The sequence below is a fragment of the Macrotis lagotis genome, chromosome X (assembly GCF_037893015.1).
Source record: "Macrotis lagotis isolate mMagLag1 chromosome X, bilby.v1.9.chrom.fasta, whole genome shotgun sequence".
In the NCBI taxonomy this organism is placed as follows: Eukaryota; Metazoa; Chordata; class Mammalia; order Peramelemorphia; family Peramelidae; genus Macrotis; species Macrotis lagotis.
This window is the reverse complement of record NC_133666.1, coordinates 699,082,243-699,096,623: the sequence shown is the minus strand read 5'-3', so window position 1 is coordinate 699,096,623 and position 14,381 is coordinate 699,082,243. Positions and strand designations below refer to the sequence as shown.

Below are 14,381 nucleotides of genomic sequence, written 5' to 3'. Positions count from 1 at the left end.
TGCCATGGTGTTATTAATTCTCTGCCTTCTCATCCCCGAGTAAGCCTTTATCTTTTCCCATGTCCTAATTGTTTTATAGCTATCTTGTACCCATTCCCTTGTACCTTGTACCATAACTCTTTCAATCATCCTTATATGAGTAAATTCTCAAAAGAATGTTCAATAGGCATTTTTACATCATATTTATATTCACACCCTCTTTTCAAGAACAATTACTCCAATCCCTGTATTGATATAAATACAACCCTCAAGATTTAAGAAAATTGATCACATCACAACCATTTTATGTCAAACCCCCTTTCCAGGTATCCTCCCATCTGGTCCAGTAGAAATGCAACAATCAGGAGCTAAAAGTTTGATTACATCACTTTATTTACATACCTTCTGTCAAGTATTCTCCTTTCAACTATTCTATGACAAATATAATTCTCAAGAATTACAAGGATTGTCTTCCTAAATTGGAGGTACAGGTTAATCTTACTGAGTAATATTTCCTTCCCTTCAATTTACCATTTTATGTCTCTCTTGAGTTTTTATTTGAAGACCAAAATTTCTATTTAGTTCTGTTCTTTTCATCAGCTAAGTGTGAAAGTTCTCTATATCTTTGAAAGTTCATCTTCTTGGGGCAGCTAGGGGTGCAGTGGATAGAGCACTGGCCCTGGAGTCACGAGTACCTGAGTGCAAAGTCTGGGCTCAGACACTTAATAATTACCTAACTGTGTGGCCTTGGGGAAGCCACTTAACCCCATTGCCTTGAAAAAAAAAAGTTCATCTTCTTTCCTTAAAAAATATGCTAAATTTTGCAGGTTGGTTCATTTTTTTAATTTTACAGTACATTTTTTCATTTCACTTTTATTTGCACTCTCATGTCATATTTACTCTTGTGCCATAAGCTTTTGTTTCTTCAGTTTCTTCTGGAATATCTTTTTCTTTTTTTAGGTTTTTGCAAGGCAATGGGGTTAAGTGGCTTCCCCAAGGCCACACAGTTAGGTAATTAAGGTAATTATTAAGTGTCTGAGGTCAAATTTGAACTCAGGTACTCCTAACTCCAGGGCTGGTGCTCTAGCCACCCCAGAGATGTCTTTTTCTTTTGAGCAACTTCCTCTTCTGCTTTAGAAACAATTTGTTCCTTTTCAGTAAGTAATATCTCAATATGTATGGACTGATTCGACCATGAGCCCTTTAAGTATGCCATCTCATTATGGGAGCCTTGTTAACTTGGATATGCTCAATGACAAGAGAATTCACATCCAAACCCTTTGTGTCGCTATCTGCATTTTAAAGCATATGCAGCAAGAACTCAGCACTCTTTTTTGACCAATAACCCCATATCCAACCCCACTGCTTAGCCTGAGCACACCTGCCAATGCCACCATTACATTGATGGAATGGAACACATTGTTTCTTCACCTGACATCTTTCAAATACTTGGTCACTTTTCAGATATGCATGCCCTTGTTGGCTTAGGCTGTTTCATGGGTGTTCTTTAAGTGGACCTGGAGATTTGAACAGCTTGATTTGCATGATTTTGTGTGGTTCTCTGGATCAAGAGAATACCTCACCATTTTAAATGATTACAGTTAGTCACAGTGGTCTGTAGCCAGAAGGGCAGGGTGCAAATTGAAATTACAAATAATTCTTCCAATAAGAAGGCTATTTCACACCAAATTTGTAACTGCCAGGCCCAGTTCTTTGAGTCAGAATTCAACTCAACCTGTTTCATTTACAAGGAAAACTAGGGCTCAGAGAAAAATAGTAACAACTCCTCTCAAGACTCCCTGCTGCGAATAATCCTTCTAGCACAACATGGGTTAAGTACAATAACTATGCCAAGGGTCTACTTTTCCTGCCTCCTTCCTTCCTTCTGTGACACATGCAAGGCCTGAGAATGAAGTCTTGCCTTCCTCCACAGGGCAGAGAGGTGGACACCCATGGGGTCCCAGTGCCGGTGGGCCCAGGGAGTATGTGACTGAGTACGCTGTCTGTTCCTCTGCCCCAATACCCTCCCTCCCTCTCCCATTGTACGTTGTTTTATTCTTGGTTATAATACAAGTTCCTTTGCCATCTGGAATATCATATTGCAAGTTCTCTGATGGTTGAATGTTGAAGATGAGTAAGTCCTGGGGAATACTGACTGTGGCTCTCTTATTTAAATTGCTTCTTGGGGCAGCTAGGTGGTGCAGTGGATAAAGTACTGGCCCTGGAGTCAGGAGTACCTGGGTTCAAATCCAGTCTCAGATACTTAATAATTACCTAGCTATGTGGCCCTGGGAAAGCCACTTTAACCCCATCTTGCCTTGCAAAAACCTAAAAAAAAAATTGCTTCTTTTTGGCCACTTGCAGCATTTTCTCCTTTGGCTGAGATTTCTGACATAGGTTTTTTATTTTGGGATCTCTTTTGGGGGTGATAAATGGACTCTTTCAAGTATTACTTTGTCTTCTTGTTCTAAAATATTAGGACAGTTTTCCATAATTTTCTGGATGATATTGTCCAGGCTTTTGTTTCCTTTTCCAGTTGGTTGATTTTACTTTTAGATGAATTGCTTTCAAGTTTCAGTTGGTCACTGGTATTTACTAGTTGGTCAGTATTACTTTTAAGTTGTTTTCTTCAGTCAATTTTTTCATAATTCTCCTGAATAACTCATTTCTTTCCTACACTTTTCTTTTTTTCTCTTTCTTGATTTTTAAAAAAATCTTTGTGCTTTTTCAAGACTTCTTTTTGGATTTGAGACCAATTTATAATCCCCTTTGAGGCCTCAAGTGTGAGCATTTTATTCATTTAAGGCAATGGGGTTAAGTGAATTGCCCAAGGTCACACAGTCAGGCAATTATTAAGTGTCTGAGGTCACATTTGAACTCAGGTCCTCCTGAATCTAGAGCTGGTGCTCTATCCATTGCACCACCTATGTGGCATTTTGTCACTGTTTTCCTCTTCTAAGATTTTTTAATCATCCCCATCAGAAGAGTAGCTGTCAACAGCTAGCACTTTTTTGTCATTGCTCATTTTTTTAGTTTTTCTAGCACAGGAGTCCTACACCTGTGTTACAGAGTGGATAATCCAAAGCCATTTATGCTGGGGCTGTGGGTCTAATCACTCATCGTTTTGCTCAGGTATTTCTGATATTCACGGTTTGCTCCCTGTTAAGATAGGAACCCTCATTGTTTGTCTGCTAAGCTGGAACCTGAATTACACCCAGGCCCAAACTGTGCCCAGACGAGACCTGCACTGTGACTGATAGTTTACTATTGGCTTTTCAGCTCAACTATCTACACTGGGCTATTACTTCCCTTTTAACCATGAGATAAATTTATTCCTGAAATTCCTCCAAGACATCTCACTGAAAAATTATTTCACAAACTTTTTTAGTGGTTTCTGTTTTCAATGGATCTGTTTAGACTTCATTCAAAGTTATTTCTGGAAAAGCTTTGGGAGAGTCCTAGTTTCATGTAACAATCATGGCTCTGCTGCAGAAGTCTGTAGTGATTTTTTTTGGAAGACAATTCAAAATGTATTAAAAATAATTGATGTCAATTGGCAATTTTGCTTCATATTTCCAATCCATAACATTGTTCTGATGTGCAGTGAGAAGGTACCTCCTAAGTAAAAACTGTTTAACATTGATTATATTCTTAAGGTTTTTCTGAAATGTGGGTTCTCTGATGTTCAGTAAGAAGGTACCTTCGAGTAAAAGCCTTTCCACATTTATTACATTCAAAAGGTTTCTTTCCAATATGGATACTCTGATGTTCAATAAGACGGGACCTACGAGTAAAAGCCTTTTCACATTGATTACATTCATAAGGTTTCTCTCCAGTGTGCCTTCTTTGATGTGAAGTAAGAAGGTATTTTTGAGTAAAAGCCTTTCCACATTGATTACATTCAAAAGGTTTTTCTCCAGTATGGCTTCTCTGATGTGCCGTAAGACTGTACTTCCATGTAAAAGCCTTTCCACATTGATTACATTCAAAAGGTTTCTCTCCAATGTGGTTGCTCTGGTGTGCAGTAAAGTGGGCCCTGCGAGAAAAAGCCTTTCCACACTGACTACATTCAAAGGGTTTTTCTCCTATGTGGATGCTCTGATGCTCAGTAAGATTGTACTTCTGTCTAAAAGTCTTTCCACAGTGGTTACATTCAAAAGGTTTCTTTCCAGTGTGGATGCTCTGATGTTTAATAAGATTGGTTTTCTGTGTAAAAGCCTTTCCACATTGATTACATTCAAAAGATTTCTCTCCAATATGGATGCTCTGATGTTTGGTAAGACTTCCTTTCCATGTAAAAACCTTTCCACACTGATTACATTCATAAGGTTTCTCTCCAGTGTGGATTCTCTGATGTACAGTAAGACTACCCTTCAATGTAAAAACCTTTCCACACTGATTACATACATAAGGTTTCTCTCCAATGTGGATGGTATGATGTTCAGTAAGAAGGTACCTCCGGGTAAAAGTCTTTCCGCATTGATCACATTCATAAGGTTTCTCTCCACTGTGGATGCTCTGATGTTCAGTAAGAAGATATTTCTGAGAAAAAGCCTTTCCACACTGATGACATTCATAAGGTTTCTCTCCAGTGTGACTTCTCTGATGTGAATTAAGAAGATATCGTCGAGTGAAAGTCTTCCCACATTGATCACATTCATAAGGTTTCTCTCCAATGTGGATTCTCTGATGTTCAGTAAGATGGGACTTTCGAGTAAAAGCCTTTCCACACTGGTTACATTCATGAGGCTTCTGTCCAGTGTGAATGCTCTGATGTGCAGTAAGATGGGCCCTCTGAGTAAAAGCCTTTCCACATTGATTACATACGTAAGGTTTCTCTCCAGTGTGGCTTCTCTGATGTGAAGTAAGAAGGTACCTCCGAGTAAAAGCCTTTCCACACTGATTACATTCATGAGGCTTCTCTCCTGTGTGGAGTTTCTGGTGTATAAAAAGATTGGACTTATGTGTAAAAGACTTTCCGCAGTGATTACATTCATAAGGTCTCTCACCAGTGTGGATTCTCTGATGTGCAATAAGACCTCCTTTCCATTTAAATGCCTTTCCACATTGATTACATTCATAAGGTTTTTCTCTATTTTGGATCCTCTCACGTGTAGCACAGAATTCTTTCCACCTGAAATCACAGGGATTGTCGCTTACAATTCTTAACTTTTGAGTTTCTTTCACTGAACGGCTTAGCATTTTGGTAGTCTTCAGTTCAAGTCTGACCTCTTCTGAAAGAATCAAATATAAACAGACATTACACACATATATCCCCCTTTTGCTCTACAGGGAGAACCTAAACTAATTTACTTTTAATTATTTTCAGGTAAAGAAAAATAAATTTCAACCTTACACAAGCCGAATTAATCATTTTAAAAAGTCACTGGGGCAGCTAGTTGGCACAGTGGATAGAACACTGGCCCTGGAGTCAGGAGGACCTGAATTCAAATCCGACCCCAAGACAACTGATACTTGCTTAGATGTGTTACCTTGGGCAAATCATTTAAGCACAGTGTCTTCCAAAATCCAAAAAATAAATCCCCAAAATGATTCAATTTATAAAGAGCTGCAGACACAACCACAGTGGATCCTGACAATAAATAACAAGGCAGGGTTGGCATTCTCATGACATTCACAACTCAGGCCACAAGATCAGAATGGCCTCATGTCTTGACCCAAATACCAACATCAGAGACTAGAATACAAACCCTGTGAATGGGCATGCTATGTCCATGATACTTGACAAATTATCAAGTCTTTCCATTTTCCTTTTATTATCTTTAATTTCAATCCTTTCCTTCATAGATAAAATGAGATTTGATGCACATATACAAAATATTCAAATTATCTCATGATCCATCTTCCGGTAAGCATAATGTAATTTACCTATCACTTTCTTCTTTTTTTTTTTTTGGCAAAGCAATACAGTTAAGTGACTTGCCCAAGATCACACTGGTGTATGATTATAAGTACCTGAGACTGACTTTGAACTCAGGTCCTCCTGACTCCAGGATCCACTGTGCCCCCTAGCTGCTCCCACTTATCACTTTCAATCTTTTTTTGACTATTACAGTATCTGAGGTCAAATGTAGAATGTCAACACTGTTTTTGCTACCTAAGGCATGAGATTTATTCTGATCCATAACTTTTATAGGATAGTCATTACTTCCTTTATTTTTTTAAAAGATTTTTTAAATGACCCTACTCCCTAGAATCAAAATCGTAATTCTTCTAGAAACACAATTTGAAAGATCTGAAAATATGTATCACATGGAGGAAATTGAGATAATCATCCTTTTGTTGGGAAGTTGACAGCAGGCTTCACAATTAATCCTCTTGCAGCTCTTCCCATTTAGAGGTTCGCAATCCCGTGAAGGACTGAGACAAAGGTCCAAGGAATTTGAATAAAAAATTTTCTGATGGTGGTTTAAGTAGTAACTAACTGTCCAATTTGGTTACAAATATATTTATTGTCTGGATATGTTTCCAGTATATGCATGTAACCACGAGTATGTATCAATTTTAACAAGTGTGCTTCTGCAGTGATTACAAATCAGCTTGATCAGGAATGCGCTACTTTTGGGGATCATTTAATGCTTACAGCAAACTATTTCTAAGTGAAACTTTCTGTTCGTTACAAGATATTCTACCTTCAGTCTCTGTGGGTTTCCCTTGCCATTCCTGTTGTCTAGAATGCTTTCTCTGATTTCTCTGAAGCCCCAATGTCAGACCTTCCAAAACAGACCTTTACCAATCCTCCATAAAGTCAGTGTCTGTTCTCTTTTGACTAGCTCCACTGATTACATCCATACTGCTATAGTGGATTTCTACATAGTTGTTGTCTGCTTCTTTGTCCACCAAACTGTGAGCTCCATGGGAACAGGGCAAATCCCTCTCATCTCTTTATGTGGCCTGTGCTTTGCACAGACTCTGGAACATAGTAGGCACTTAGATGTTTGTTGACTTGAAAGTCTGAGAAAGACCTCATAGAGAATGACCCCTTTTGACCTTCAGCAGAATTTCCTGCCCCCATAAATTGATCCCTGGAAGGGAGTTGAATAATCATGGAGTCATTTTACAGATGGAGAAACTATAACTCAATGGTTCAGTGACTGATCCAGGAAGTCCTTGCTTATAAATATCTGAAAAAGAATTCCAAGGCAGACTTTCATGCCCCAAATATCATTTACTTCATCAGAGCTCTCATCCACCTGCTTTCATCTCACTCACCTGGACAGCAGGTCCTCAGGTCTTCTTGCTGCAGTATCCATGGAGCTTCCTTTTGTTCAAAATAAGAGCTCACATCTTGTTTGGTAACTGGAAATCCTGCAAAGGAAAATCAATTAGGGATGGAAATGGAAAGAAACTTGGAATTGACTTTTACTTTTAGAAATGGATGTAAATGTAGAATTGCTGCATTTTCAGAATCACATAGGAGTCTGTATTCAGCCATTAGTACTTGTAATGCAAATCACCCCAAATAGGACATATTGTTCTAAAAAGTAGCCAAACCTGCTGCCCCCCCTCCCCGCTCCAACCCAACCTAATTCTAAAATTGGGTAAAAAAGGGGTGTTGTGCATGATCAGCTTCAAGACCCAGAAAACAGGGACCTTGAAGAAGCAGTTTTTGGCCTGTTCCTCCCTCCTTGAACATACAGAAACTTGTGTCCTATTCATTTAGGGAGACTTTGCTATTTTAGGTAAGAACCTCCTGCTGGAAAACTCAGTAAACACTTGGTTGTTCCAAATTCTATTTCTTGACCAGTTTTTCATTCCTGGCAATGCCAGGTGCCAGAGGGTCATTTTCTAGACTCCTGAAGTATAATCTCAAAGCATTTATTTGAAGATCCAGGAACTGGGTTCAAATCAGATAATTTGGTCTTGGTACAACTTCCTCATAGAAGGATGATCTCATCCCTCACTTTACATGGAAATTAGAGGTAGTTGATACTGAAATAGCTGTTTCCCCTCAGAGATGTTTCCACATTGATTTAATCTTTGAACTGATGCTATCTAAAACTGGTAACAAGTTCAAAATCAACAATGGAAACCTTTTACCTTTCACACAAGGTAAAGATATTTTACAGGAAAATCAGCCAGCAGGTGGACCCAGTCTCTTGGAGTCAAGAGTATTCAAGTATTTTAAAGAAAAATACTCTAAAGTGATTGATGCTCCAAATCCTCTACAATATCGAATGAAGATGTTCCCCTTGACTGGAGACTCAGTGTTATCAGTGCTTACCCAGGGAGAGTAAATTCTGGGCATTTTCCAGCAGGACCTCCTTGTACAACTGCTTCTGAGGATGATCCAAGAGGCTCCACTCCTCCTGGGTGAAGTCTACCGCCACATCCTTGAAGGTCACCAACTCCTAGACCATCAGAAGTTATTAGATGGGAAGTTAAAAGATTCTTCTGAATTAAAGAGTCACGTCCTCATTAATTACAGGAGGAAACTAAACCATAGGGAATGGATTTGCTCAAAAGTCAGACCCTGCATGAAAGTTAAGAGTCACCTCATGAACCAACAGTCATAAAGAGGTTGATGGAACTTTAAGAAAAGTATGTTATCATTTGAAATAAAGTTGGAAAATAAATATCTTTTAAAGAAATCCCTCTGGAATCAGGGACAAAGTAGGTGTTCTGTCTGTGAGGTGGCTGGTGAATCTGCAGAGGAGAAAGGGTGATATGAAATTTCTTCATTATTAGTCCTGATATGAGAATGAATTCTGGGAAGATAGTGTAGAGGTAAGAAATATTCAAGCTTACCAGATTTCTTCCACAAACTGATAGAAAAATCACCACAAAATGAACACAGAATAGCAAAAACGATGAGATGAAAGTCTCAGAAGGACAACATGAGAAGACTCAGAATACTCTCTTGACCGTTCCTTAAGTGAAGTATAGCCACTGCATTGAATCAACAAACAGGAGCCTCTGAGCATAGCAGATTAGGCCTCAAAAAATTTCACCTCAGTACGTTTCCCTCCCAAATTTTTATTTAAAGCAAAGGAGATGCTGAGTGGGGGAAGACAGGACATTGTGGGGTTTCTGGAAGCTATGTCTAGCAATGCTGACCTGACATGATCCCAGTAATGGCTGTGAGTTAGGAGGGGAGAATACCACAGACAGCAAGAATATTTGGGGGATAGCATGGCTGTGGCTTAAGAGAGGAGGATCTTGAGGTTAAATCTACAGAGTTTTTCCCAAAACAATTTTGAGTGAAGCCTCTAAAACAGATCCTAAAGAGAAATAATCCATAAAAACCCATGCAAAAAAAAAACAATGAAAGAATTTTTCAGTGAGATATCCTGTAGAAACTTCAGGAAATGATCTGTCTTGTAAGTAAAAAGCAAGGTTAGTCCAGTGTAGGTGTGAGGGCTGGAAGTCAATGGGAGGCTCTTATTCACAGTGTAGTTCATGTCTGGGCACAGTTCAGGTCCTGAATAAGTATGCCAGCTGTAAAAGTTCCAACCCCAGCTCAGAGAGCTAAGTTTGAACATGGATGGCTTTTTTGAACTACATTAGGACAGTAAAAAAACAAAACAGAACAAAATCACAAATACCAGAAATGTCAGACTGGAAAGTCACAGCTCAGAACCCTCGCCCCCAACATAAAGTTGGGATATATATATATATATGTATAGTTATACAGCCTAAACCACAGGAACAGAGTTCAACTGAGAAAATGACCAAAACTAAAAAAAAAAATAAAATAAAGGCCTAACCACTGACTCTTCTGATAGAGATGATAAAAACATCTAAAGGATAATAAAGGAAAGCAGTCACAAATGCCTACATGAAAAACCTCTAAAGAATTGATGAATGCATCTGAATTCCAAAATGATCTCTTGGATGGATTCAAAAGGTATTTTAAAAACCAAAGAAAAGAAAAAGAAAAATGGAGAATTATGAAAAATTAATTGACAAATTAATTGACAAAAAAAATTTAAAAGTAAAATTGACCAACTGGAAAATAAACCGCTCTCATGTCCTAAAAGATAAAATAATTCTTTAAAAAAATCCATCAATCAGGGTAAAAACATCACTTGTACAAAAATATTCATAGCAGTCCTGTTTGTGGTGGCAAAGAATTGGAAATCAAGTAAATATCCTTCAACTGGGGAATGGCTTAGCAGGATGGGAAGGGCAGCCTGGAGGGATTTGCATGAACTGATGCTGAGTGAGATGAGCAGAATCAGAAAAACACTGTACACACTAACAGCAACATGGGGGTGATGATCAACCTTGAAGGACTCCCACATTCCATCAGTGCAACAATCACAGACAATTTGGGGCTGTCTGCAATGGAGAATACCATCTGTATCTAGAGAAAGAACTGTGGACTTTGAACAAAGACCAAGGACTATTTTACCTTTAATTTAAAAAACCCGGTTATCTTATTATATAATTTTGCTATCTCTTATACTTATTTTTTCCATCATCACATTCAGCTGAGATCAATGTATAGCACAGAAGCAATGTAAAGACTATCAGACTGCCTTCTGTGGGAGGGAAGAAAGATTGGGGGGAAAATTGTAAAATTTAAAAAAAAGAATCAACTCCCCTACAAATTCAGTATTTCTTTCAAGGGAAAAGAAGGATTTAATGAAATAAAGAATTTTCAAAGTGACCTGATGAAAAGCTCCAAATTGAACAGAAAAATGATCTTCAAAGACAAAAAGGCAAATGGAAGGGGAGGGAGAAATGTAAGTTAATAAGACTAAATCATATATATATATATATATATATATATATACATATATATATATATTACTTTAGAACTGTATTTCTCTTAGGATAGTTAAGAAGTATTTAGACAGAGGATGTGAATATAAATTGACTGTGATGTGATCAAACTCTTAGCTCTTGAAGTTTGTATTTATAGTGAGACACTTGGATATGATGTGATGAAGCTTATAAATCAATCAATCAATCAATCCTTGAGAAGTGTACTTCTATCAGGACAGATAAAAGGAGTATACTTTGAAAGAGAGTTCAGGTACAAGACAGGAATAAAACAATTAAGGCATGAAAAAGAATCCTACCTGGAGAAGGTATTAGAGGATAAAGAACTCCCTGTAATGAGGCACAAAGGGAAAGTAAGGAAGGCTAATGAGCACGAAGTACATCTCTCTCTCTCTCTCTCTCTCTCTCTCTCTAGGTTTTTGCAAGGCAAATAGGGTTAAGTGGCTTGCCCAAGGCCACACAGCTAGGTAATTATTAATTAAATGTCTTGAGGCCAGATTTTGAACTCAGGTACTCCTGACTCCAGGGCCAGGTGCTCTATCCACTGTGCCACCTAGGTAAATCTTTCTCTCATCAGATTTGGCTCAAGGCTGATAAAAGGGAATGGGGCAAAGGAAAAGGAAAAATAAAAGTAAAGCAAAAGGGGAAAGGGAGAACAAATGGGAAGAGGGGTGGTAGAGGGAGGGCAGATTGAGAGATGAAACAAAAGCAAAACATTGATGAGGAGGGATAAGCAGAAAGGAGAGAGAAAAGTATAAAGAGGAAGAAGACAGGATGGAGGAAAATACAAAATAAATAATTTTAATTGTGAATGTGAATAGAATGAACTCTCCCATTAAACAGAAACAGCAGAGTGGATTAAAAAACAGAATCCTACATTATATTGTGTACAAGAAACACATTCAAAGTACAGGAGCTACACACAGGGTAAAGATAAAAGACAAGAACAAAATATTTTATACTTTAGTAGAAGCAAAAAAAGAAAATCAGGAATATCTACACTTAGATAAAATTAAAGCAAAAATAAATAAATCTAATTAAAAGAAATAAGGAAGGAGAAAGACATCATAAAGCTAAGAGAAGCTAAAAGTTGCATTTTTGAAATATTCCGTATAATGTCCATTATTGGGAATGATTAAGTGGATCATGGTATGTCAGTGTTATAGAGTACTATGAGTGGGAGCAGCTAGGAGGCACAATGAATAGAGTAGCAGCACTGGAGACAGGAGGACGAGTTCAAATTTGACCTCAGACATTTAATAGTTGTGTGACCCTGAGCAGTCACTTAAACCCATTGCCTTGAAAATCCCCTCCAATCCCCCCCCACCAAATCATGAGGGATCTGTTATGGAAAATGACATCCACATCCAGGGAAGAAACAATGGATTCTAAATGAGCATACTATGTTCACTTTTAAAAACTTTTTTTATGGGGTGGCTAGGTGGTGCAGTAGATAAAGCACTGGCCCTGGAGTCAGGAGTACCTGGGTTCAAATCTGGTCTCAGAAACTTAATAATTACCTAGCTGTGTGGCCTTGGGCAAGCCACTTAACCCCATTTGCCTTGCAAAAACCTAAAAAACAAAACAAAACAACTTTTTTATGGTTTTACTTTCTCACATTATTTCCCCCCTTTCTTTCACAACATGACTAAAATGGAAATATGTTAAACAAAATTGTATGCGTACAAACTAGAACAGATTGTTTGCCATCATAAGGAGAGGGGTTAGAAGAGAGGGTGGTAGAAAAATATAGAATTCTAAGGTTTGGGGAAAAAAAAGTTGACACCTTTGAAAATAATTAGGAAATAAATAGATATTCAAATAAAAAAGGGAAAGAAAAACAATAAAACCAACAAACTATATGAAAACATCAACCTATTAGAAAAATAAATATAAATGGATATTAAAACTTGAATTTGCCAAGAGGCATTGAATGACATTATAAGACACCAAGATATAAATGCTAGGAAAAAACTCTTAAAACATCTCATTTGAAAAACGGAGAGCAGATCAAGGAGAGATGATATAAAAATTGTTGGACTACCTGAGATTTATGGACTCCTGTCCTCCTGACCCCAAGATCAGTGTTCTGTCCACTACCCCATCTAGCTGCCCCAGGAGAGAATTGAATGAAAAAAAAATCATTTTTCCTCAAAAGTTTATGGTGCCATTACTAAGATTAACCACATTAGTACATAAAAATTTGATATTTGCAGGCAGAAAAATTAAAAGTATCCCTTTAAGATGCAAGGCAATAAAAATTATATTTAATAAGGGATGAAGGAAACATTTAAAATTGATGTTTATCCTTCAATTTTGAAAGCAATCATAACATCAGGAAGGTGATGCCATGACATTCATAAAGACTGGATTTGAGTGAGGGGGTACTATGTTAAGTCACCAGCTTCACTTTCTCCTCCAGAGCCATCTGGGTCGCATTGCCAGATATGTATCAGGATGATAGGAGAAAGCTTTGGATGAGAGGTAATCAGAGTTAAATGACTTGCACAAGATAACAGTGCTAGTAAGTAATTAAGGTCAGATATGAGCTCAGTTTTCCAGACTTCAAGGCTTCAAGGCTCTACCCACTGCACCAGCTAGCTGACCCACTATTATTAAAAACTACTTGGAGATAAAACAACTTAATTATAAGAATGAGTGAGTTAAAAAACAAATAAAAACAACAATTTCATTAAAAAGAATGACAATAATGGGACATAACAAAACCTTCAGCATATAGGAAAGGCAGTGATAAGAAAAAAATCTGTCTCTAAATACACTGATAAAATAAAGAGCAGACTAATGAATTAAAAAAGAAAAACAAAAGAGATTAAAAGTCCAAACACCAAATAGGAAAGTCCTAAAATTAAAGATGAAATCAAATATGATTATGAAACCTAAACCATGACAAGTGAACACAGGAAAAAAAATTATGGATGCAAAATCCTAAATGAAACTATCTAAAAGACTACAATAATAGAAAATAAAGATTAAAGCATATGATCATATGAGATTTTTGACAAAGTATACAGGTATGGTTGAACAGAAGGAAAACTATTGACATTGATAATATTAATAAGCAAAAAATCATAAGATTATATTAATAGATGTAGAAAAGGCTTTTTTTTTGCTAGGCAATGGGGTTAAGTGGCTTGCCCAAGGCAACACAGCTAGGTAATTATTAAGTGTCTGAGACAGGATTTGAACCCAGGTACTCCTGACTCCAGGGCAGGTGTTTTATCCACTGCACCACCTAGCGGCCCCCACAAAAGACTTTTGATGAAGTTCAGCACTCATTTCTTTTTTTGGGGGGGTAGCAAAGCAATGGAGTTAAGTGACTTACCCAAGGTCACACAGCTAGGTAACTTTTAACTGTCTGAGGTCAGATTTGAAGATTTGAACTCAGGTCCCCCTGATTCTGGGGTCGCTGCTCTATCCACTGCCCCACATAACTGCCCCACTCATTTCTATTAAAAACAGGAAATACTGATATAAAAAGATTGTTCCTTAAGTTGACAGAAAGCATTTATCTAAAACCATCAGTAAACACTGTTTGCAATGGGGCTAAAATAGGAGACCTTTCAAGTCAAAAACAAGGATGCCCAATGTTACCATTCAGAATTGTATTGGAGGGACAGCTAGATAGTACAGTG

General features: G+C 37.6%; 1 protein-coding gene across 3 annotated transcripts in view; it reads right to left on the bottom strand.

Annotated features, from left to right (window-relative positions):
• Positions 1-354: 354 nt before the first annotated feature.
• LOC141497107 (uncharacterized) overlaps positions 355-14,381 on the bottom strand; it is a 46,851-nt gene continuing 32,824 nt past the window's right edge. For 2 of the 3 annotated variants that reach the window (XM_074199705.1, XM_074199704.1), the window contains exons 3-5: positions 8,225-8,351; positions 7,213-7,308; positions 355-5,213 (exon numbers count right to left, since the gene is read on the bottom strand). In XM_074199705.1, the coding sequence (XP_074055806.1) occupies positions 3,631-5,213; positions 7,213-7,308; positions 8,225-8,351 (1,806 nt within the window). In that variant the 3' untranslated portion in view covers positions 355-3,630. The remainder of the gene's footprint in view (positions 5,214-7,212; positions 7,309-8,224; positions 8,352-14,381) is intronic. The other variant, XM_074199706.1, reaches the window with a different exon arrangement.